Source organism: Cornus florida, unplaced genomic scaffold (assembly GCF_030987335.1).
Source record: "Cornus florida cultivar Cherokee Brave unplaced genomic scaffold, ASM3098733v1 CherokeeBrave_3.0.0_Hap2_Chr11, whole genome shotgun sequence".
NCBI lineage: Eukaryota > Viridiplantae > Streptophyta > Magnoliopsida > Cornales > Cornaceae > Cornus > Cornus florida.
Window position 1 is genome coordinate 103,209,230 of NW_026775581.1, and position 26,580 is coordinate 103,235,809.

The 26,580-nt window shown below is 33.6% G+C and overlaps 1 protein-coding gene and 1 pseudogene across 2 annotated transcripts; one reads left to right on the top strand and one right to left on the bottom strand.

The window, feature by feature from the left end:
- Positions 1–1,398: 1,398 nt before the first annotated feature.
- LOC132284851 (uncharacterized) lies at positions 1,399–2,803 on the bottom strand. 2 transcript variants are annotated; one of them, XM_059786986.1, is made up of 3 exons: positions 2,436–2,803; positions 1,984–2,348; positions 1,399–1,891 (listed from the first exon to the last, which is right to left on the bottom strand). In XM_059786986.1, exons 2-3 carry the CDS (start codon positions 2,065–2,067, stop codon positions 1,529–1,531), a joined length of 447 nt encoding a protein of 148 aa, XP_059642969.1. In that variant the 5' UTR covers positions 2,068–2,348; positions 2,436–2,803; the 3' UTR covers positions 1,399–1,528. The 2 variants fall into 2 exon arrangements, with proteins under 2 accessions (XP_059642969.1, XP_059642970.1); XM_059786987.1 differs by having other exon boundaries at positions 1,984–2,803.
- Positions 2,804–15,194: 12,391 nt separating this feature from the next.
- LOC132286276 (beta-amyrin synthase 1-like) lies at positions 15,195–20,278 on the top strand (annotated as a pseudogene).
- Positions 20,279–26,580: the final 6,302 nt, after the last annotated feature.

Sequence of the window (26,580 nt, forward strand, 5' to 3'; positions counted from 1 at the left end):
AGCTATCCGACAAGGATACTTTTGGCCTACTATGAGGACAGATGCACTTGAGTTTGTGAAGAAATGTGACAAGTGTCAGAGATTCGCCAATGTCCCAAAACAACCAGCAGAAAAGTTAACCCCTCTTACAGGGTCGTGGCCTTTTGCCCAATGGGGGACAGACCTCATCGGCCCCTTACCCCAAGGGAAGGGACAAACTAAATACGTAATTGTGGCTATCGATTTATTTCACCAAATGGGTAGAAGCTGAGCCATTAGCTCATATTGGAGCGAATGAAGTAAAAAAGTTTTTCTGGAAGACAATAATCTGCAGGTTCGGAGCACCAAGGGTAATTGTGACCGATAATGGGAAGCAGTTTGAAAGTGAGCAGTTCCTCGATTTTTGTAATGAACTTGGGATCAAAGTTCATTTCTCCTCTCCTGCCCATCCCCAAGCCAATGGGCAGGTTGAAGTCACGAATAGGACAATATTGAAGATGATCAAGACACGCCTAGAAAAGGCCAAGGGCTTGTGGCCTGAACAAATACTCGGAGTTTTATGGGCCTATCGCACTACCGTAAGAACCCCTACTGGGGAGACCCCTTTTGGGTTAGCTTTTGGAAGTGAAGCTGTGATCCCGGTAGAAACAAAGGTTGCTACCTTCAGAACCAAGTATTTTGAACCTCAACAGAACGGAGTGGAACTACGATTAAACCTAGACCTGGTAGAAGAGAAAAGGGAGCAGGCCCAGGTCAAGGTCGCGGCTTACCAGCGGATGATATCCAAGTACTACAATGCCCGAGTCAAGCCAAGGAGGTTCGAGCCAGGAGACCTGGTGCTTCGTGAGGTTACCCCGGCTACTAAGGAAAAGGGGGAAGGAAAGTTAGCTCCCAATTGGGAGGGCCCTTATCGAGTAACCAAAAGCAACAGACCGGGGGCATACTGGTTAGAGCCACTTGGTGGAAGCCAGCTTCCCCACCCGTGGAATGCAGAACATTTGAGGAAATATTACCAGTAGGTACTCATGCCAGGCTGTGTTTTATTTTATTATCTCACTTTTAAAAGTGATAGAATGTTTTTAGCTACAATAAAGCAGACCAGTGTGTAACGGATGCTAATATTCAACTATCGATTATTATTTTCGATAGGTCTTTAATAAAATGGTTATTCGTATTTATTGCACGTGTTTCTACTGAATTTTATAAGTCACATAAGGACTAGTGACACATTAAGTCCCCTTTTTTATTAAAAGAAATAAGTGACTTTTCCTTACTAAAGGGACGAGCTGGGTGAAGCTCGTAAAAATATGTTCCTTCGAAAGAAGGACGGGCTGAGTGAAGCCTGGGAAAGTAAAATGAGTTCTGTATAAGGAAACAACAAGTATGGAACAATACCATGAAAGACAAAAGTAGAGCAACTATTCTCTAGATTCAAAGATATTCTGAAAAGTTTTAAAGGAACAACATACTGAGAAATCAAAAAACCTAATATATATATATATATATATATATATATATATATATATATATATGACTAATACTATGGAATTCAATCTTCCTCTTCGCTCTCACTTAGAACGTCATACCTAGAAAAGTCTATGTCTGGACGATCTTTGCCGACAAGAGCTTTGAACCAGTCAAAACCATCACAGCAAGCCTTGCCTATGAGCACCTTGAATTCATCAGAATTTTTAAAACTCTCCACGGCAGCTAGCTTCTCGAATTCCAGCTTATCAGAGTATTCTTTGGTAAGTTTCACTTTCTCATCTTGAAAGTTTAATTTTGCATTAGTCAAGTCATCTTCTTTTATTTTAAGTGTAGAAGTAACATCTTCATATTTAGCCTTGAGGGAAACCATCTCTAAGGAAAGCTTCTCGTATTCTTTGGCGATAACAACAGAGTATGTAGTGCCCTATAAATAAATAAATAGTGGCAAACAGTTAAAAATAAATAAATAAATAAACGAAAAAAAAAGAGATGCGCATAATAAGGGTAAAATCTCACCTGGCTGATTAGATGAAGAAATTTCTTTGAAAGCTCAGATGCTGGCAGACTCTGCAATCTGGCAGTGTCGTCTTTTACTACCATTTTATGTAACTTGTCATTCGCGACATTAGCGTCATCGAGAATCGATTCCCCGTGGGAAAAGGCTTGGTTGGTTGATACTGAACAAAAACTTTCGAAACTAGTAGGAACCCCACCAAATCCGCTGAAACCTAGAGGTACAAGAGTAGGACCTGATAACACTCCAGGGCTTGCGGATGTACCATGATTCCCTTCTCCTACCCTTCGTAATTTTTTGGAAGTAGGAGTAGAAGGGAGATTACTTGACCGGACTTGGGCTAGGAGTCTTTTACTGAGCTTCTTGCCTGCATAAAAAGTAATAAGGGAAATACTTAATGAGATATTAACTAAAAATCAATAAGTTCACATATAAGTATGTTTGTTTTTCTTACCTTTCTCTAAGTGGGTGGAGGTTTCCTTTGAGCTATGAGCTCGTACATACAAATCTAAAGCCTCGTCAGTTATGAGATCGCTAAAGGTCTTTACTGGGTAAGAAGAGGCATTACCAACATGCTCGGCTTCTGGAATGGAGAGGGTTGGTTTGTGTTTAAATTCTGGGAAAAAGAATAATAAGTTGCACCTAAAAAAAAAAATTCCTATTCATGAACAGTACCCGAGGGTACTATTCCCTCGGGTGCAAAAAAAAAAAAATCCTATTCATGAACAGTACCCGAGGGTACTATTCCCTCGGGTGCAACAAAAAAAAAAAAAAAATTCCTATTCATGAACAGTACTCGAGGGTACTATTCCCTCGGGTGCAAAAAAAAAAAAAATTCCTATTCATGAACAGTACCCGAGGGTACTATTCCCTCGGGTGCAAAAAAAAAAAAATCCTATTCATGAACAGTACCCGAGGGTACTGTTCCCTCGGGTACAAAAAAAAAAAAAAAAAAAAAAATTAATTTGGAAACTATATACGTATAAATCTTACCTGTTGGATCTAAATTATTCCAAATAGTTGGAAATTTCCCGTATGCACCGGAAATAAAGAAGAAACGACTCTTCCAACCTTTATTATTTTCAGGAGTTGCAACAAGGAGGAATGTCTTCTTTGATCTACACTGGAAGTGCCAAAAATTGTCTTTTTTCTTCTTGGGATAATAAAAATGCAGGAATTGATTTACTGTTAGACGGCCATTGCCACACTTTCCCCAAACAATCAAACAGCCTATACTAATTCTCCATGAATTAGGAGCAATTTGAGAAGGAGCTATCTTCAGATGAGAAAGAATTTCTTCTACAAATGGATGAATCGGAAAACGCAAGCCCGCAGCAAAAGTCGACTCGAAAAAACATACCTCACCCAAACGAATAGAAGAACATCTATCTTCTGGTTTGGGTTTGTGAAGACGAATAGATGAAGGAATAACTCTACAACTCTGTAAAGTCTCATCCTTCATTAAGGATTCTCCTTCACGAGGAGGTTGCTTGGAAAAAGCAGTCATTGGTCTTGAGGAGTAATCAACACCAGATTCATCAGCATAGTCAGGATCGAGTTCTTCAACACTTTCAGAGGTTGAGTCCTCGGATTGAGATTCAGTATTCAAGTTATTTTTCTGCACGAACATGATGAGGTATCGGATATCGCAAAAATAGCGAAACCACTTTGGAATTACACCAATAACCTGGTAGAGACAACTTGACCTAATTACGTATCTACAACGATCCACAATAAACTCACAGTTAGGATCCAGTTTGGAGAATTTCAGACCAAAAAGAAAAGGAAGGTAAATAAATAAATATATATATTTATCTATTTATAGGAAAGAAAATTCTTTTTCAAGTAACAGTGAAGTTCTTGTAAAGGAGTCCTACTACAATATGGAAGGGGCCTGTAGTAAATAGGAAACAAATGGAATATAGAAAGTATTTCCTTGGTCCACCACGTACCCAGAAATAGGGGGCAACTGATAGGGAAAAATAACCCTAGCCTATCTTGACTTAACAAAAACGGGAATTAAATATTGACCTGCCACCAGATTTCTCCAACTCTCAGACGATAATATCTCGTTATTAAGGATAACCATTCTATTAGATAAGAATGATGATAAATCGTATCTAGGATAGGATTTGTCATGGGATAAGTTCAAATCTTATCAAGGATAGGATTTCCACGAGGTAGGCTCCATGGGCTAAGGACGATGAAACTCCCTTATCAAGAATAAGGGAAGTGACTATAAAGACAAAGACGACTCGGGGATAAGGTACACACAAAAAAAACTCTTATTAAGCAAATTACGATTAAAATTCTCTATCGAGAATCCTTGCTAACTTGATCGTCGGAGGGTCAACGGCCGGCACCACATCGGTGTTTGACTTTGCCATCCTTATTTTGCAGGAAACGGTGTCGTACTAGACCGTGGCGAAATTCAACCTCAACACAAGTGATAGCTAGATAAAAATAAGATGTAAACTAGAAGTTGGTGAGTAGAGATCATATATGCCCTGCATATTCTGGAGTCTACATGGACAGGATAGAAAATGCTTATACATCAACAAAACACAATATCCAAGCAAACCAACTTCAAAACAGATTAGAGACTATATGCGTCTGTTGGTATGTTGGCATGCAACCCAAAAAAAAAAAATTAGTGACACCATCAGAATCATGTTATGTGTGTGAGCATTTCTTTCTTACTAAATTTCAGGGGAAAAAAGGGGCGGAGGCTCTCACCTGAACATAGAGAGCGGTGACATCAGCAAATCGAGAAACTGACTTAGACAGTCCGAGAAGACAATCGCACAGTGAAGATCTAGAACAGATTTAGTGCCAAAACTCATCAAAGAAGACTAATAAAGAAATGTATTGGACCGCAATGACACATAACGCCATCTTTAGCGCCAAAACTCATCAAGTGTTATTAGTAAGAGCATCTCCAATGCACTCTTATTTGAGCTCTCAAATTCAAAATATGAGAGGTGAGTAAAAAATGAGCTCTCCAATGGCTTTCATTTGAGCTCTCAAATTTCCTCTCTCTCACATATAGCAGCTGCCAAATTTTTTTAGCAGACTACTTATTTCTCATACGAAGCCATTCCAAGTCAAAGGAACTTTTAAGGCCTGCCCATCTCATCCGTTTCTATCCCTTTCATTGCAATTCAATAAAATTTCTGCCATCGCTACCATCAAAATTCCAATAAAAAGGTATAATCTCAATAAGCTGTTCCACACACACACACACACACATATAATTTTAACCCAAATTCGTCTATATATAGATATATATTTATTTAAAAAAGATCATAAAAAATTTCACCAAATATGATTTAGTTTGCAAAACAAGAATTACAGACCTTAATTAGTTGATTTAGAAAAAAAATTAAAACAAAACCCATACGTACAAGTTAGTAGTTGCAGAGAGAGAGGGGAGCAAGCTTGAGAGTTGAGAGACAGCAGCTGAAGCTACTTTTACGGCGAACCCGAACTAGAACAGCGGGAGATGGAAATCTGAAAGATATGGGTTTTGAACTTCTGATTCTTGTTGATTTTGTAACTGAAAGATATGGGTTTTGAACTTCTGATTCTTGTTTATTTTGTAGTTTGTAGTTGCACAGAGAGAGAGAGAGAGAGAGAGAGAGAGAGGGGCAGTTTTAGAGTGAGAACGAAAAACAGAACAAAGAAGTGTGCCGAGAATAGAGACGGAGGCAATTGGGGGGGCTGAAATGATTTGCCCTAAAACTATGTATATATATTTAATAATAATAAAATCAAATATATATAATATAATATAATCAAATATATATATAATATACATATATATATATATATATATATATATATGTATGTATGAATTTTCGAAAAAGAAAAAAAAATTATATAATAATATAATCAAATATATAAATTTATTCATATATATATATATATATATATTCATCCTTTTTTTACCAGGTATTTTAGATTTTTGTTTCTTTTTAATTAGGTTGAATTTTAGTTTCTTTCTAATGTCTACAACTTAACTTGGAATGTGCCTAATATTAATATTACTGATGCAAATATGAATGGTAGGAATGATAGTTGAAAAAGAATGGTAATTGTGTTAAAAAATAGTATTTTGCATGGAATGCACCATTAGAACAGAATTACTAAAATGTAGCATTTTGACATTGTAGCATTTGTCAAAATATAGATTTGGCATCCGAAAATGACTTTTAGCATTAAAGATGCTCTAAGAGTAAAGTAACACCTATGAGGTTCGGTAAAAAGACATTGAGATGTAAATTACCCTATTTTGGACAAACAACCCCTTGTGAAATTTGCAAGCCAAACAGAGCCTTAAAACATGTGAAAAGTCAGTTTTACCCTTCAGTATTTATTAATTTTAATTATAAAATATCAAAATAATTAAAAGACCAAATTACCCTTTTTCATCTTCCTATATATATATATACACACACACACACACACACCCCAGATAGAACCACATGCGTTAAATGACAACAAAAAATTATTTGGAAACGAAATGGAGAAAGAAAAATCTAAAATAAAATTAAAGTAACGGTAACTTGCAAATTAATATAAGTGCTAAATTAATTTTTTTTATTCATTTAAAATTTCATAGCAGAATAATTTCAAAACTTTAAGTTATCATTAATCCGTTACTAAGTCAATCATTTCGTCACTTTTCATCATTTTCAAAGTCTTTTTATACAAAACCTTATGAAAACCCTAATATTCTTGCAGTAATTTTTATAGTCGAAGAATTAAAGAATATAATTTTATTTCGCCAAGCAATGAAAAAGGCTAGTGAATCAATAGTACAAAAGATTTATTATATCAAATCATATACTATATTAGAATATAACAAAGGTTAAACAGAAAAGGAACACAAAATTATGTAGAAAAGGAACACAGAAAAATAAACACATTATATACACAGAATGAAAAATTTTCAATTAAACATGATCATAATGTAATTGGAACAAAACACTTAGTCATAGCAAAATATAAATAGTACAAATAGAGTATTATAAAATAATAACAATCCAATAAAAATATCAATAAAAGTATAATAACATAAAAGAGAGTAAGAAACTTCTGTCTGTTAGAGAGTCATGACTATAAAAGGCTTTAAGATTGTCACGTTCATGAAAGAACATTTACCAAGTCTTCCATTATCATGTTGCCCATAAATTTAAGATATATAATGAGATAGTATATCGGTAGTAAGGAGGAATATTTAGGAAATAAACAAAGAGGAAAATGTAAAAATTATATTGTATTCATTGAATAACTATCCTATTTATAGGATATTACATATCTATTTATGAAAGGATATGTTTGTTCAACTTTAAAAAGTTTTTGCCTTAACTTTTTTGAAAACCAATTTGTTGCACACTAATCAAATATGTGTCTCCAACAAAAAGGTGCGACCGCATTTAATAATTTTTTGCACATAAATTTTTACATAGAAAGATGGAAAGAGAGAAAGAGTGAGAGAGTAATTTAGGAAGTTGAAATATCTATCTATCTTTTTTTATATGATTGAATCGATATATACTTTCAATAGTTTTAAGGAAGCTTATCTTATTTTACAAAAAAATTTAGTATATACAACATAATTTAAATTGAGAGTTGATAGGAGTCTATTTTAACTAGACAGTAACTCTTTTTGAAAGAAAATGTTTGTTATATAAAAAGTGTTTGAATTTGAAAGAAATTCTTTATAGAATAAGACACTTGCTAAAAGTATATAAAACAGAAGGGGTGACTGGAGTTTTGTTTTTTGTTTTCTTTCTCTTTCGCAAATTGGTGCGCTAGCAATTAAGAAAAAAATGTATTGACAAGGAATATAAAAAAGCATTGAATTCCTGAACTATGCAGCCTTTAGATTTTAAAAGGTGAATCATGTAAATTGAAAACTGAGTGATAATATTTATGTTGAAATCCTAAACGGGGCAACCATTAGAAATCAAAAGGTATATATAAGAACGTAAATTAGAAATCTGAAAAGTCACGTAACAATAAAAATTAAGTGTTTTAAAATGTATTTAAATATTATAAATTAAATACACCTTATAGGGTAGATAGATATAAACACACAGGCACTGCCACCGCCCATCTTCCCCACCACCGCCGCCGCCCATCTTCCCCTCCACCGCCCACCCATCTAAATCAACGTCACCGAGGGCGTTGAAGGAACGCCACACTAAGGTGGAAGGTCGTGGCCGGAGTGTACGCATGTTGGCGGCGTGTGCCGCCAGAATTTTCCAATTGACCAGAGACCTTGGCCACAAGTCCGATGGCGAGACTATCCGGTGGCTCCTCGAGCACTACCTCCACACAATACACACCCTCATAGCCTCTGCCATATCCCTCAACATTCAGACCTTCAACGCCACCACCACGACAATTTCTTCACGGATGATCAAGTTCCAACATTTCAATGGTACTGTCCTTATCAGTGGTGTAAAGAAAACCATTTGGGTCTCTTCTCTATCTTAATTTAAGATTTAAATGTATATTATGTGTGTGCGTGTGTGTATAGGGTTTTACCAATTGTTTTCATGGGTTTTCAATTTGGTTCTCCATAAATTTAAGATCAGTCGATTTGGTTTAGGATGGATTTTTAATTTCTATTTTACTGTTTACAGATACATTGATACACACAAATTAGGGTTATATATGTGTATATATATATATATATATTGTGTATAATATATACGTATACTATTTGGGTTCTTATATCCTCTGTAAATGTAAGTTATGTTTAGAATGATGTTAATGGTGGTGGTGGTGGTGGTGGTATATGGTTTTTGGGACTCAACTTGGGTTTGTTTTCGTGGGACTCAACCTTGGTTGTATATGGTTTTTGGGACCAACCTGGGTTTGTTTTCATGAGACTCAACCTTACCCCAAATGACTACAGTCAAACCCATATTTTTCATTTTTGATTTCACATTTTGACCAAAGCAAGGCACAACGTCGAGAGGGCTCTTTACACAAGCGAGTTTGGGTTTGAGATAGGTTTGGGTTAGGGTTTAATCCAAGAGTAGTTAAGTCAATTAAAATGTCAATTTTATATAAAAGGATAGGAAGGTTAATTTATCATTTTTTGAATCTTTTTGTCCATTTTTCAAACATGAAGGAATGTCATTGTTCCAAAATAAGTGAACTTTCATCTGCATGACTTTTTCCCAAATCTCAGGATCTCTATACTTTACCCTTTTTTTTTTTTTTTTTTTTTTTGTTACCAAGTGGTCTCACAGTCCAAGTTGGTGACTAGGACTTTCACGTTGTGGCAACAGATTTTACTTTGATTTGTTCGAATATGGAGCAATTATTTAATGATCCTAATTTGTTGGTTCTTAGTGAATCACGTGTTGACATATAATTAAAAAATATGTTAATTTTATATTATATATATATATATATATATATATATATATATATATTTGTTTATGTGTCGTGATTAATCGGAATTAACAGTTTCGAGACTAAATAATAATTTTTCATTAAATATGTTATACGTAGTGAAATTATTGTATGGCGTTGGTCCTATGAGGTCTGACTAATTACATAGTAACAAATAAGTAAAAAATATGGAATAAAACGAGAAATTAATAAATAGTTTTGGACCATTTGACATTTAGTAAACTAATCAAATATAAATTAATATTGAGATTTATTTGTAATATACTAATACATATTTGTGGGGTTATTTTTTTAATTAGAGAATTTTTTATTAGTTTACCAAATGTCATTTGGCTTCTCTTATTGCCAGGAAAATAAAAAATATATATATAAATAAAAAAATTAACCTGGATGTTGTTGCATAAAGATAAAGCCCACCAACTAATCAAATTATTCAAAAAAAAATAAAAATAAAAAATAAAAATCACAGCCTTTTGGCTTCTCTTATTTATTATTATTATTTTTTCTTTCCTATTTGGTATTTACACACACTTGTCTTTTCAGGGACTTGAACCCTTACTTGTCTTTGGAAAGTAAAAGACTGATGTTGTTAGGCCACTAACCTGTTGGGTCTATTTTTTTAGGTGGAGATACTTTTCGGCTTATCTTATTGCCGGGAGAAAATATGTTAAGGCCAGCATGATGGTACAGGTACCACCAAGCAAGAGAGATTGGTGGTACACAACATTTGTATGTAGTAGTAGTCTGTGGACTTATTCTTGGCTTTCACTGCTTTAGGTATGAGAAAGCCTTGTAGCTTTCAATCTCAATGCCTTGAATTTGAACCAACTTTTAGTTGATACATTCAAGGCTCTATAATTAATACATGGGCCAACATCATTAATCATGTTAATTATAGGCTTTATATTCAAACTTGATGAGGTCGGTCTATATAATGTAGGCCCATCCATCAGCCTCTATTACTAAGGTGCATGTTTGATGGTGGTTGGGCTTGGCCTTTAGCTTTCTCAAGGTACCACAGAGGTTGGGCTATATTAACACCACCAATTATTAATTACTTGTATCATAATTGTGTAACTATATTCATAAATACACTACTTGAAAATTGTTTTGGCATTAAATAAATTTCTAAGAAATAAAAGTAAATTATCTTGAGAAATCAGAGATGTGGGTTTTCTGTTTTGCAATCACGTAGAACAACTCAGGAAAATCGAAATTTCAAAAATCATTTATAAAATTCTATACACGTGGGAATAGTTAACAAATATCGAAATGTGTGGATAAACCTGAGACTGATTCAGTATAATGAAAAATATCATAACAAGTCAAGAAATTGAGTAAAATAGGAGAAATATTTAGCCATCTTCAAATGTATACATAATTCTTCTTTTTTAACCCTACCAAATTATTGGCATTAAACTCCACTTAATAGAAGAAGAATGGATAGTTTGAAAAAGAAAGAATATATTAGAACATGCAGCTTTGAAATTGTAAATAATGTCAAACATAAAGAGGCCCATAAATGAGACTCAAAATGGGATACATAGGCCTACTCTGACCATTCAAGCCAATTGAATATATCTACCAATATATTCACTGGTAGATAGATGTCTTTTAGGGGCTTTGATTTAATACCTTATGGGTGGTCACGTTGCTAAAAATGGGGTTTTTAAAAATAATGTATCAAGTTGTTGAAAATGGGGTGTTTCTTCCTTTTGGCTGAAGAAAACTGAATTGGGCAATCAAACATTGCAATACAAAGCTTGTTTAGACAATATGATAGGGTCAAGTACAACAAAAAATAACCAGCCAGCTCTCAAAGGTCATTCAAGTAAATTAAGGAAAAACCAGCTATTTATTGGTATGCACAGGGTGGAGCCAGTGTATGCCCAAGGGGTACGTGCACCCATGGTCTGCTTGTATACTAAATTTATAAATTTTTACATGTATATGTGAAAAAAATCATATAATACCCACTAAAAATTTTTATTTTCTAAAATTATATCTTAAATTTTGTATTTCTTCTTCTTTTTTTTTTTTTTTTACCCTTTAAATTCGTTTAATTTCCTTTAAGAAAAGTCAAATTTTCCTTTTTGAGTCAAACTCCAATTTTTTTCCCTTTCAAAATTCTTTCATTTTTAATTTTTTTGTTAACTATTTATCTTTCTTAAATTACTCATTACTCATTGATTGACATATTATTTTGAATAATATTTCTTCTTTGTCTCTTGATTTATAGAATCTATATTTATTGTAGTGATTATTTGAATATTTTTTTTTTTTTGGCTCCACCCATGGGTATACAACTCTTGTGGTAATTATGGTCCATACTTGTAAAGGTATTGCATCTTGAGTAGCCTTTACAGCTAAGTTGGTTTCACCAAATCTGATTCAATTGCTTCTTTTCTGAGCTGTTAACTGCAGTTAAGCCCAATTTATAGGCATTGTTCTATTCGAAATGCTAAGTATGGTAGATTGGGCTCTTATTATGTAGGTGAAGAATTGAAGACCAAGGGAAGAGGTGGGGGAGGGGGGGTATTTCTCCTTTAGGACCGGAGGGGGGTATTCCTCCTGGACTTGGATCCTCTAAATTAAAAATTCTCTAAATTATCGTAAGTTGAATTCTCTCTATAGAATGACACGTAACATTAAAAACTTATCTACCACTCGTGTTAAACCATGTCATCTTTTTCAAAAAAAGATCATCTCTCTCTCTCTTTATTTATATCTGAAACAAGTAGCTGTCTCTATTTCTTTGTTAAATAATAACAAATTTTAGATTTTTTTTCCTAGTTGGTATTCACATAACCCCAGTTCTAAAGGATTGTTTGCACGAAATTTTTAGATTTTTGATTTTTTTATCATTTTATTTTTTGATTTGGGTAATACAATAAAAAGGTAATGGATAGTATTTTGAAGCAGTAACATAGATCAAGATATCATGCATTTGTATTGTCATCGTTCTACATATTGTATTAAGATTTTTCTAGGCGCCAAAAAACGTGGCAAAGAATAAAGAGAGAGAGAGGGATGATCTTTTTTTGGAAAAGATAGGAGAGATAATATGTTAAACGTTGTTAGAGTATGGTGAATTTTCCTTAATTCAAAACGATGCAGTTTTTAAACGTAAATGTCACGACCCAAATTTTCCACTAAAATCCTCGATTTATTAAAATCCAAATACATCAAAATACACTCAGGATCATAAAAAAAATGTCCTTTTATATATAAAGTCAATTTCCTCAAATATATATAAAACTCTCCAAAATAAATAAATTAAATCCTGCAACGCCGACTCTTCAGCTTAAGCCCGAATCTAGCAATCTCCGTTCATCTTCGATACTTGAAACTGGAGGGTGGTGAGACAAAAGTTCCAGTAGGAAAAACCATAACAAAAATTTCATGGGCGTTTAACAAAACAGTTTCACAAAGTCTACATATGCAGGTGATTATAAACAAAATACATATGCATTTCATGAAAATATTTAATAAAAACATTGAAGCAAAACCTCCCCATACCATTCAAGGTATAGAGAACCCTATACTGAAAAAGAATAATTCTCCACTGAATTGAATTCAAAAATAATTATAAATTAAAATCTAAAAAAATATCTAGGTTATCACAATAAATTTTTCTTATTTTAAAACGGTGCAGTTTTCAAAGTTTCTTTAAATTAGTTGACGTGGTTTAATACTAGCAGTAGATAGGTTTTTAATGTTACGTGTCATTTAGTAGGGAATTTAACTTACCTTAGCTTAGAGAATCTTTAACTTAGAGGATCCAAGTACATTTCTCCTATGGGACCTGTGATGAAATTAATATATGGGCGATGACTTTGGCTGATTGGTTTTGCAAAACACACATGGCAGTCCAGATAAGTAACTTTAATAATTTAGAAAAAAAATAATAATAGGAGAAAGAATATATGGCGGATTCATCTTCTCCCAGCTGTCAAGTTCATCTTCCTGGGGTGTCAAATATTTCAGATTACAAAAATTAGTTCTCATACAAATTAAAGGCCTTGTGGTTTAGTGGTATCACTTTTACCTCCGAAAGTGAATGGTAATGGTTCGAATCTCCAAAGGAACTTTACCTTTCAAAGTGGAGTGGATGGTGATGGTTCGAGTCTCCAAATGAACAAAGTGTATGTGAGTGATGATGAATCTAAGTTTCTTGTCAATAATAATAATAATAATAATAATAAAGTAGCTCTCATTCTGATATTGATATGGACTAATAATAACAACATGACATGTGTTAAAAAAAATTAAAAAATTAAACCTGAATCATTTGGATCTTTTCACGGGTCATCCAAAAAGGAAGATGATTTTCTCTCACACATGTGTGAGACTTGGTAGCGGGCTCTCCCCTCTTTAACTCACTATTCATTCTCTCTTCCCACCAAATCCCCATTGATGTCCACCATCTCTCCCAATTCTGAAACACTAATACTAATCATCACTTCTGCCATCCACCACCTCCACTGCTTGCCACCACCTCCACTGCTTGCCACCACCTCCATTCCCAAACCCTAATATTTTACATTCAATCTTTAGAGATAATTCAAGCCGACACATTCGTTGTTTGCCATCTCTGTTGCAACTCCATCTCCAGAATGACTCAAAAATTAGCCAACCAATTATATATATGCATAACTTTAGTGGCATCCAAAATTTTGAGATTTATCATCATTTGTTGCAATTTGAAACCAAATTGATTTCTTTAAACTCCATTAATAATTGGAATCTTACAATTGTGGTTAATTTATCATACTTAGGCTAATTGTTTAGGGCGATTGTAATATGAAGGGTTTACAAAAGAAAATCTCAAACCCATGAGGGGAAAAAATATATATATTTCCTTTTGGATAATTCGTAAAAAGATCCAAATAATTTTTATTAATTATTTTTAAATATTTTTGACACATATCATATTTTTATTGATTAATCTCAGCATCAGGAGGGCATTCTTACATATACGACCTGAGGAAAGCACTTTAATAATTTGATTCCAATGACACTGACAGCAACAGGTGTGGGTAAGCTTTGGTTATCTATATAAATGGGGAAGTGCTTTAGCTATTAAAACATCATAAGCTCTCCCTCTCTCTCTCACTCCTACCCCTCTGGAGTCATTGTCACCCAATTGCAGCTCTACAAGATCAAACAGGTACCTACATATACTTACATATATATAATTCTTAACCAATTGACAAATCGTTTCTCAATCTTTTTTTTTTTTTTTTTTTTTAAACAGTTAAATCATACACACCCACCTACTATATTTTTGCTCCCACCTTGTCCAAACACTCAACCAAAGAGAAGGAGGTCATATAATTCACTTTTTTATGTATATATATATATATATATATTCTGACAAATAACTCTGGAAAACTCAAAAAGTGAAGATACATACATACATATAATTGATTAGTGACAAGTACGTGTTTGTATTTGGTTTTTTTTTTTTTTTTTTCCCCTGAATTATGTAGCTAGTCCAAATTTATACTCTACTCATGATTTTTATGATTCTCATAATAAGTATCTTTTTGACTACAACTTTTTAAGAGCACATTAAACAGATAATTTGGAAAAGTTCTCAAACAATTTATAAATTTTCTTTTTCTACATTCGAAAGAAAATTGAACATCTTTTTTTTGGAACGTTCCAAAAGAGGAAATTAAGACGGAGACATGTATACACACACATTGTATGACCACACGTTCTATAAATAAATCAATGTTTGTTTTTTTGGTTGCTGACATAAATAGATTATCAGTATCTGGAAAAAATGTGGAGACTGAAGATCGCGGAAGGAGGCAATGATCCGTATCTGTATAGCACAAACAACTACGTTGGGAGGCAAATATGGGAATTTGAGCAGGACTACAATGGCAGCTCGGAGGAGCTAGCCGAGGTTGAAGAAGCTCGTCTTCAGTTCTGGAATAACCGGTACCATGTCAAGCCCAGCGGCGACCTCCTGTGGCGAATGCAGGTACTTGCAAACATGTATTCATACATACAAATATCTCCTTTCCTTCTCTAAAATGATTATTTTTGTAAATGATGCGACAATCAGACAATTGAGTCAAACAGTTTTGATGAATCATAAAAAGAAAAAGCAACGTTTGGCTGTCAATTATATATAGAGACAGAGAGACAAACACATGACAATGATTGACGAATGAAAAGGAGAGAAAATCCAGTGAAACTCTGCCGCGATAAGCCACTAACAGGCATGTACTTTAACGAAATCTACCTGCGGGTGTCCGTACATTTACTTATGATTGGTTCGGCATGTCCCTTAACATCTGTTGATTGTCAATTTTGGCATTTTTTTTTTTTTTTATTAATAAAACCTCAAAATACTCTTGCAAACTGAAATCAATAATTTTGTGTCTTAAGTGCATTTTAGATATTTCAGTTTTCAAATTGATACAAGAGAATATTTGCACATTTAGTATATAACAGTGCTTTTTTTCTTCACACTTTACCCTCTATATACATTTAAGTCATTCTAACAATTCTGTTAATTTTAGGATTCATTATGAGCTACACTAAAAGCTTCAAAGTTTAAAAGATCATATACTATATAATTGAGAATTTAAATGTTGATTTTGATATGTTATTCTCATATATGTTAACTACCATCTATGCTAAAAAAGGTTGCGCTAAAATGTAAGAGAGAGGGTATCTTTTAACATTTTATCCTGGTGTTTGCTGTGGTTCCAGTTTCTGCAAGAGAAGAAGTTCAAACAAACAATACCCCAAGTGAAGGTTGGTGATGGTGAGGAAATCACACTTGAAACAGCCACAACTTCCCTCAAGAGAGCTGTCCATTTCTTTGCAGCCTTGCAGGCCAGTGATGGCCATTGGCCTGCTGAAAATGCCGGTCCCCTTTATTTCCTTCCACCTCTGGTAAGCTACTCCCCTTCTTCATTATTAATGTTATTCATTTTCATCAATGTCAACATGAGTTAAATAATAACCTTGATTAAAAAAAAAATACAAACTAGCCAAAATTGTAAATGTCCTGTCTGATGAGCATTACACATAGCACAATAAGTTTTGGTTCGATCAATTGAAGCATTTGGTTATGACCGATTGAGACTCTGATTAAGTGGCACTGTTAATTGTGTAGGTGATGTGCATGTACATTACGGGGCATCTTAATACTGTATTCCCAGCAGAACATCGCAAAGAAATTCTTCGTTACATCTACTGTCATCAGGTACATACTTTTGTAATCCACTATTTCTATACTCGATCCATATTTATGGAGTAATTATTACACACAAGAGCATGTGTCATCATACCTAACTAGCTAATTCATTTTGGTACATGACAGAACGAAGATGGTGGGTGGGGATTACACATTGAGGGGCACAGCACTATGTTCTGTACCGCGCTCAGCTACATTTGTATGCGTATACTTGGAGAAGGACCTGATGGTGGTGAAAACAATGCCTGTGCCAGAGCGCGAAAATGGATCCTTGACCATGGTAGTGTGGCAGCCATACCCTCCTGGGGAAAGACATGGCTTTCGGTATGACAATTTTTTTTTTTGGGGAATGGAATTCACTCTTAAATTCTATTACCTATAAAACAAAATAAATTAAAGCGAACAAATCATAATTCAATGATCAGTTTCAAATAACTTCCATATGCTGAGGTGATCTCTATTTGTTGTAGATACTTGGTGTTTGCGAATGGTCAGGAAGCAACCCAATGCCCCAGAGTTTTGGCTCATTCCTACTTTCCTTCCTATGCATCCAGGTTAGCAAAGTTCATGATGTAATGTTTTGAGTACACATCTTAACCTTTGTGAACTAATACCTAATATATCCTTAGATTTTACAAATAATAGAGAGGAATTGGTCATTTGAGATGTTCAAACTCAATTTGTAACATAGCTTCAGTTTAAATTTCAATGTTTTCTTCGTGTAAATGCAGCGAAAATGTGGTGCTACTGTCGGATGGTTTACATGCCTATGTCATATTTATATGGGAAAAGGTTTGTTGGCCCAATCACTCCTCTCATTCTACAACTAAGAGAAGAACTTTATGCCGAACCATACGATCAAATCAATTGGAGGAAAGTGCGCCATTTATGTGCAAAGGTAAACTTACTATATTATTGCTTCTAAGATTTTATCAATTTACAGTAGTTTGAAATGTGTCTTCACATATAAATAAAATGTTTATGTGTACTTGCTGCAGGAGGACCTTTACTATCCCCATCCCCTGATACAAGATTTGCTCTGGGACGGTCTTTACGTATGCACCGAGCCTCTTTTGACTCGTTGGCCCTTTAACAAGTTGAGGGCAAAGGCTCTTGAAACTACAATGAAGCACATACATTATGAAGATGAAAACAGTCGTTACATTACTATTGGATGCGTGGAAAAGGTATGAATTGTATGAGTTTGGGAGATGAAAAAAGTTTTATGAATTACTAAAATATCGCGCACTTGATTTGAGCAGGTATTATGTATGCTTGCTTGTTGGGTTGAAGATCCAAATGGAGACTATTTCAAGAAACACCTTGCTAGGATCCCAGATTATTTATGGGTTGCTGAAGATGGAATGAAGATGCAGGTTAGAATAAGTAATGAAGTGTTGCGTAATATGTTTAGTGTTAATGAAACTCATCCTAAGTGAGGATTTAAAAATAATTCAATTTGCTAATTTTCATAATCACCATTGTATTTGCAGGGTTGTGGCAGTCAGGAATGGGATACTGGTTTTGCCATTCAAGCACTATTGGCTAGTAATCTCACTGATGAAATTGGACCTACTCTTATGAAAGGGCATGACTTTATTAAAAAGTCTCAGGTTTCAACTCAAATTCTTAAAAATAATTCTCACTTTAGCTGCTGAATTTATTCTTTCTATATACCTTTATTTTATTTTTTTTGCTTAATTATGACAGACCATTTTTGAAAATTTGCAGGTTACGGACAATCCTTCTGGTGACTTTAAAAGCATGTACCGCCACATTTCTAAAGGATCATGGACGTTTTCTGATCAAGATCAAGGATGGCAAGTTTCTGATTGCACTGCAGAAGGATTGAAGGTAGTTAAATTTGATAAGATATACCTTAATCAAATGGCTAATTTTGGTGAGATACCTCAATCAAGTGGAGGATCACACTTCGACAACCATGGGATGGTTTCTAATTTCTTTATTTTATCTTATTCAGTGCTGTCTCCTTTTCTCAATGATGCCTCCAGAAATTGTTGGTGAGAAAATGGAGCCTGAGCGGCTGTATGATGCTGTCAATATATTGATGTCTTTACAGGTAAAGGATGAAATTGCACACTTCAATATGTTGTCGACACATTTATGCTGAACTAGAAAATTTATTAACACCTACATTTCTATGCTCTTAAGGTTGTTGAACCATGTTAATTTGTTGACTTAAGATATAGTTGTAATATCAATAAGTTATGTTTCATATGAATCAGAGCAAAAATGGTGGTTTAGCAGCATGGGAACCAGCAGGTGCCCAAGAGTGGTTGGAGGTAACTTCTTAAGCTCACCGAAATGACATGCCCTTTATTTTTGTCAACTAAATTGACAATCACATTATGTTGTGTATAAACTGAATTCTTCGCAGACATTGTCATTGAGCATGAGTAAGACCACACAAGCTCATTTTTCTGCAAATTCTACACAGTGAAAACTCCTTGAAATTAACTATTAGAATTGTGATCCAGGTATGTGGAGTGCACTTCATCCTCAATCCAGGCTCTCGTTTTGTTTAAGAAGTTATATCCTGGACACAGGAAGAAAGAGAGAGAGAATTTTCTCGCGAATGCTGTTAGGTACCTAGAAGATGTACAGATGCCAGACGGCTCATGGTATGTCACTCCACTCCATTCAAGTGCTAATTTTTTTATCAAATGTTTTAAGTATTGGGGATAAATAATATGAAGAAATAACCTGCAGGTATGGAAATTGGGGAGTGTGCTTCACATATGGCACCTGGTTTGCCTTAGGAGGGCTGGCTGCTGCTGGCAGGACTTACAACAATTGTCCAACTGTTCGTAAAGGTGTTCATTTTCTGCTAGAAACACAGTGCGACGATGGTGGTTGGGGAGAAAGCTATCTTTCGTGCCCAAACAAGGTAATGCTTAAGCATCCATTGTTTCATAAAATTAAATGACACCTAAATATTAACTCTTAATTGTTAACTTTAATTTATGTTTTTGTAGTTTTTGATCATTGTTGTGTTCTGTGAAACAGGAGTATACACCTTTGGAAGGAAACAGGTCAAATCTGGTGCATACTGCATGGGCCATAATGGGTTTAATTCATTCTGGGCAGGTTTGTTCATTGATGCAACATTTACACACTTAAATTTGTGTATACTTATATATCTATATATGCGTTTGTGTGTGTGTGTGTGTGTGATTCTCAACTTTTCCTCCTTCAATAGGCGGAGAGAGATCCAACACCTCTACACCGTTGTGCAAAGTTGTTGATCAACTCTCAAATGGAAAATGGTGATTTTCCCCAACAGGTAATTCATATGACTAAATCAAACAACTAGTTTAAGATGCAAAATCAACCTGTATAAAGAGAGAAATGGTTTGAAGTAGGCATTCACTCTAATCCATAATGTAATATTGATTCAACATTTTTTTTTTATTGGGGAGTTGTCGAATATATGATCTATCTCACTTTTACATGCAGGAAATTACTGGAGTTTTCTTGAAAAATTGCATGTTACACTATGCAGCCTACAGGAATATATACCCACTGTGGGCTTTGGCAGAATACCGAAATCGGGTTCCATTGCCATCAAAGAGTTGTAGCTACATAAGTGATGCCTAATTAGAATGAATTCATGTAATAAAGAAATATTATGTATAATTAATTGTTGTTGTAGTATTAGTGTGTGTTATTAATGTAAAACAAGAGTTATGCGGGGTGCGGAAACAGTTGATTTTAATTGTGATTAACTCCTTTAATGACCTAGATCTGATTATTAGGTCAACTTGCTTAATTTATGATTGATTAAATTGCATGATCAATTAAACATCCACAATCATAAATATAAATACTGAAAAGTAAAGCAAGTTAAGTTTAGAGAGATTGCACCAAGATTTTTAGCGAGGAAACCCCAGTTGATAAAATACGTCAACTGTTATGGGAAAAATCTCATGGACCATGCAGTTCAAAGTAAACCAATCCACTATGTTTGAAACAAATTATACCGAACTTTGACTCTGGCTTACACATATTGTTCTACACCATACCAACCGCTGACGATCCTTTGGCTTTGCGACTCCCCGTCCAACAGCAACTTGATCTCAGGCTTACACTTGATATTTGTAGAAGAGTAGCAGGTAGATCAGACAGCACTTCACGAATGCTCCAACCCTTTCAAAGTGTGATAGCGCTTACTTCTGTTCTTCAAGATCTGAACTCGATTGTTGAAGAATTAAATCTTGCTTCTCATCTGGAATATCTAAATCTTCAGTATAGCTCCGATTCCGATGAGATAGAGAACAACATCACTAAATCACTCATGAATATATGTGTATGCTCTCATAAATATATTCAGAATAATCAGATTTGATTTTCTGAATTTTCTCTCTCTAGAAGGCTTTCTTAAAATATAGAATTGATTTTCCCTCAAGCCATCATCAACTAATGTATATGACAAGGTTTATATAGAGTTTTGAAAGTCCTAATCCCTCAGAAAATATGATAAATTTCGTGCATAGGACTTAGAAGGAAACTGGGATCAAAAAGGAAACATCAGAAGAAGGAAACTGGAAACTTGATGCATCTAGGACTTCTTGAACCTGTTTAGCCATCTTAAACCGGTTCAAGATGGACAGTAAGGAATCCCACGGATTCTTGAACCGGTTCAGCCCTCTTAAACCGGTTCAAGATGGTCAGTTTTGAAATTTTAGCATTTTGATGTAGTTGAACCTGTTCGATAGATCTTGAACCAGTTCAAGATGGACAGAATGCAAAACCTTGTTCCGAACCTTTCAAAACATTTCCTAAATGTTCTCACTACCTCTCAAAACTTCTTATAGCGTTGTTCTCATCATCTCGGAGTGTAGTATACCATGAACACTTGACCTTCTTCAAATCCGCATCCGATCTTTAATCTTTGAAATTTCGTACTGAAAAATTACAACTCGATCGTACTTGTTTTGACATCGAAATTAGCCAATTACAAAATATATCTCACAATTAATGTATCCCATCTCTGTTGTATCTTCCACAGGAATAAGGTCAATACCAGTTTTGTAATGGGTATACATATAAATATATATATATATATAAAAGTTATAAAGTGTTTTTTTTTAAAAGTAAGTGGGCCCCACTAATGTATTAAAAACACCACAAAGGGCATAAGGCCATTTCACAGACCAATTTCTCTCTCTCTGCGTCTCTGTCCAGAAGCTTCCCTTTCTTTTCTTTTCTTTTTCTTTTCTAATTTCAAGCTTTGATTCCTCCTCCCATACTTGGAATTTTTGGGTGCTATTTGTAGCAAATTGAATAGCACAGCGAGCTCTACGTGTGAGTACCAACAATTTCAGTTTTGGTACACTCTAGGGAGTTCGAAATTCTACGGCTTTTGGGCTCAAATTAGGGGTTTTCATCAATTTGAGGTAGGGGTGTTCTAATTTACAATTTCTTGGCCTTTGGTGAATTTTTACCCTTAAATTTGATTCTAAGCATGCTAAATTTTAATTACTTAGCTTGTTATTGTTGTAGTTCTTTGTAATTACAATGATAATTGTGCTCCTTGTGTTATTTGAGTTCATATACATGTCTATTTTCATTACGGTAAATGACCATGCTTAGTGTTTGATGTGTTGTATGTTTCCATGATTATTTATTTAATTACTGTCTTGAAGAAAAAATGGATGCTATGGTTATAAATAAATAAAGGAAATGAATGTTTAGAAATTTTCATTAAATTGTGATGATAATGTAAATGGAAATGTGTGAAAACATATAGTTAAATTAATGATTTGAAGCATAAAGCATTCATGCATCCATTGGGAAAGAGAAAGGGGGAAAAATAATTGTTAGAACAAATAAAATTGTTTTGGGGAAAATATTTTCTAAAAGTGTTGTGAAAACCGGACGCCTAGGAGGCGCCTAGTGGTCCGTGATGTTGGTGTAGTCTAAAAGAGAATGTAGTTGAGTTAACTAGGCTGGATGTGACGCCTTGGAGGTGCCTTGTGGTCGTGGATAGTTAACCAACCTTCCTTTCGTGACGCCATAGAGGTGCCTTGGGTCGGACTACACTAACGGTTTGGTTGTTGAAACGGAATTGTTTCGGAAATGGGGAGTGACATTTGCATAACATTGCACTTCATGACATCGTGGTAAATTTGTGATTGGTTGATATTTGTTATATACTTGTTATTGTGGTTGAGAATATGTGTTTTCCGATGGCATGATCCCATTCACTTTTTATCTATTCATTATATAGATTCACGGGGACATAAGAAGTATGTCTTAGACGCTTCCTACTGAGCTTATGCTCACCCCCTTATTTTTAACATTTTTTCAGGATATGGAAAAGAGGTGGCGGACGACGGTCCACCACAGGTTTAGATGAGCTTGAAGACCCATTCTATTTTGTTATCTTTTGTCTTAGACTCTAGTATTTTGTAAATATAATATTAACTACCTTGTGACACTTTAGTTTTATTAGTATAATGTTGTAAGCTATGGACTTTTAATTCTAGCTACATTTTGTGGACTGTAATTTGATGTAACTTAAGTGGGTTCCATGTTTGGATGAGATGGAGGAACGGGACTTTTGTATGTATGTAACCATTTTAGGAATGTAGTATAATATCTGAATTGTGCATTGGGACATGATAAGTTAGATTTAAGGCCCAGTGAGGCCATTGCATTTATTTTTTTGTATTGCAACAGGTTGTTGAGGGACATTTTCTGCGGAGGTCATGCCAAAATTTTTATAGATTTTTTTATTATTATTTTGGTATCTTTTCGGGTCGTTACAAGTTTGTTCATGTAATTCTAATTATATGTGAATGTGGGGAGAGGCTCAAATTCCTTATGTAATGAGGCATTTCTTTATATCATTTGAACAATTACTACTCTCTCTATATCATAGAAAATATTTTTTATTTTTTATTTTGAAAAAAAATATTAAAACGAAACAAAAATAACTTACCTGTCAATTTTTGGCAAGTTATCCATGGATTTGACTTTAATCTTGATCTAGACTTTTGCCAAACAATGAAAAATCAAAATAAAAATATATATTTTACCTAAAAATAAAAAATATTTTACTAATGGTGAAAATTTATGTAGTTCTTGTCAATCTACAAATTAAGGATTATTTGAAAAAAAATATTTTATTAACAATGAAAATTTATGTAGTCCTTATCAATCTACAAATTAAGGATTATTTGTTTCAACTTAAAATATTGGCAAAAGAGCAAAAAAAACTCCCATAAACTATCTCATTGTTGCATAATGCCCCCCTAAACTATTTTTAGGAGCAATTCAGCCCCCTTAACTATAGGAATGTTGCATATTGCCTCCCTTGATAACACTTTCCGGCCACCGGAAGCTAATTTCTAACCAACAGAATGACACAATTACAAATTTACCCCTTACTTATTAATTTATTATAAAAATATAAAATTCATGGATGTGAAATACCAATAATACCTTTATTTTCTATTTTATTTTTTTCTTCAATCTTCCCCGCCGCGGAAAGACCCGACGAGTCCAGAAGCAATCCAAAATTTTAAAATTTAATATCCTTGCCAATGATTAAAAAAAAAAGACATTTCTCTTAAAATATATAAAAAAAGACATTATAGTTCAACTATTGTAACGACCCAAAACTAAATACCAATTATAAAAATAAAAAATAAAAAAAAAATTTGGCATGACCTCTGTTTAAAAAAAAATGCAAAGGCCTTTCTTGGCATTTCAAGACTTATCCAACATGTCCCAACACACAATACAAAAAAATATATAATACATTCCCCAATACTACAACATTAACAACCTACTCAAGTTAGACCCATCATCGTCATCCCATTCAACTTAAGCATTTACATAGTCTCAATTTACACAAAAAAAAAAAAAAGAAAAAGAAAAAATCAAGTATCTTAGTTATGTTACATAGGCATGATTTGCAAAAATGAATACTCTTTTTCATAGTTTGAGACTTCACCAAAGATTAACTAGCACACAAAAGGTATCAAAATAGATCTCTAGTCCTCTTCATGCTTGAGAGGGATCGGCATCCACTGCATCTTTTCCTGGCCCTGAAAATGTTAAATAATGGGGTGAACAAAAAGCTCAGTAGGTGGTGCCTAAGACGCACCTCTTGGATCCAAATAATGAATAGGACACTAGGAAGAGGGGTCATGCTAAACCGGGGAAAATATAATGTAAACCTGCAAGTTCTAAACAAATGAATGTCGTGCCATGAATGCAATGTTATGCATGTCACTCCCCATTTTCAGGAAAAAAATCCATCACTTCATAAACTGTTAATATAACTCGTCATTTGGTGACTCCGTAGAGACACAAAAGAAGGGCTGGCTACTGTCCCTTACCCTTGTTACCCCCGCGGCGTTATTTGGGGCCCAGATAGCTCAACTATGCTAGGGCAATCTCCCTAGTTGTAATACCCTTAATTTTAAAGGGTAGTCTCGGTATTTATTTATTTGTTTTAATTGTATTTTTAATTATTTAATTGATTATTTGACTAATTGCTTATGTATTTAATTGAATTTATGATTATGTGTCTATGTATTATTTGTATTTGTCTATGTGTTAATTGTTTAATTAGATTATGTGTTTAAATGGAATTTTGATTAATTGTAAATTAAATGTTTTCTTTTCTTTTATTATTTTATTTTATTTTTCTTTTATGCTTATGATTAGTAGTAATAGGCCAACCAATTGGGTCCCATGGACTACTTGAATAGGAGGTTGGATGTGTATGGATTATTACCCATGGATAGTTATGTATGTATATATATAGATATATATTACATACATATATAAAAAGGAAAGTAATTTATTAATTACTTTTACGGTAACTTGGGTAGTAATATTTAATCTGATGTATATGTTTTATATTTAAATAATAAAAATATACATAGATTTGATACGTGTTATGTTTTAAGTTACTTTATAATATTATGATAACTTAAGTATTATTGGATAATCCATTAATAAATAATGGAATGTTTATAATTTATTTATTTAATAAACATATACATAAATTATATACGTAACATATTTTACTTACCTTTTTAATATATATAAAATGGAAAATAATTTATTAATTACTTTTATGGTAACTTGGGTAGTAATATTTAATCTGATGTATATGTTTTATATTTAAATAATAAAAATATATATAGATTTGATACGTGTTATGTTTTAAGTTACTTTATAATATTATGGTAACTTAATTATTATTGGATAATTCATTAATAAATAATGGGATGTGTATAATTTATTTATTTAATAAAGATATACATAAATTATATATGTAACATATTTTACTTACCTTTTTAATATTTTAATATTTATTTTTTTTTAAGTTGACTTGGATTGGGAAAAGGGTTAGGGTTATTTTATTTAGCCTATTAATATATAGCTATAGGTTATAAAAGGGGGTTAGAAATATTCACGTGATATATTCTAGAGAGAGAGAGAGTTAGAGAGGGAAGGAGGAAAAAAACCCTGTAGAAAGAAGATCAAGGAAGAAGAAGTTTAACTTTTAATCCGAAAGTTTAAGGCAAGTTCTTCTTCTATCTCTTTCCCTTTGATTCGTGTTTCTGTACATGCCTAGGAAATTCCAGGATTTATTAAACACATAAAATTAAATAATTATGCATGTTTAATTGGATTAGAACATAGGTTTTATGAAATTGGTTTATATCTGTTCTTGTGTTATGAATTGATAAATGCATGATTTTGATTTGATTTTCGGTGTGAATTTTTATATGTTTACATAATGTATTTTTCATATCTGTGGAATGATGGAACGTAGAAACATGTCTAGGATTTCTGAACATTAAATAGGAACTAGGTTTGGGTTTAAATAAATTTAAATAGACTCAATCATAATGATGCTTACTATTTGAATGTTTTAAACAAACGAATGAATTTAATC

Bases quoted from the DNA above. Each gene is read 5' to 3' on its own strand.
- LOC132284851 (XM_059786986.1), bottom strand. From the start codon at position 2,067: ATGGTAGTAAAAGACGACACTGCCAGATTGCAGAGTCTGCCAGCATCT. The intron at 1,892-1,983 runs GTGAGATTTTAC...ATTTATTTATAG, and splicing joins TTCTTCATCTAATCAGCCAG to GGCACTACATACTCTGTTGT.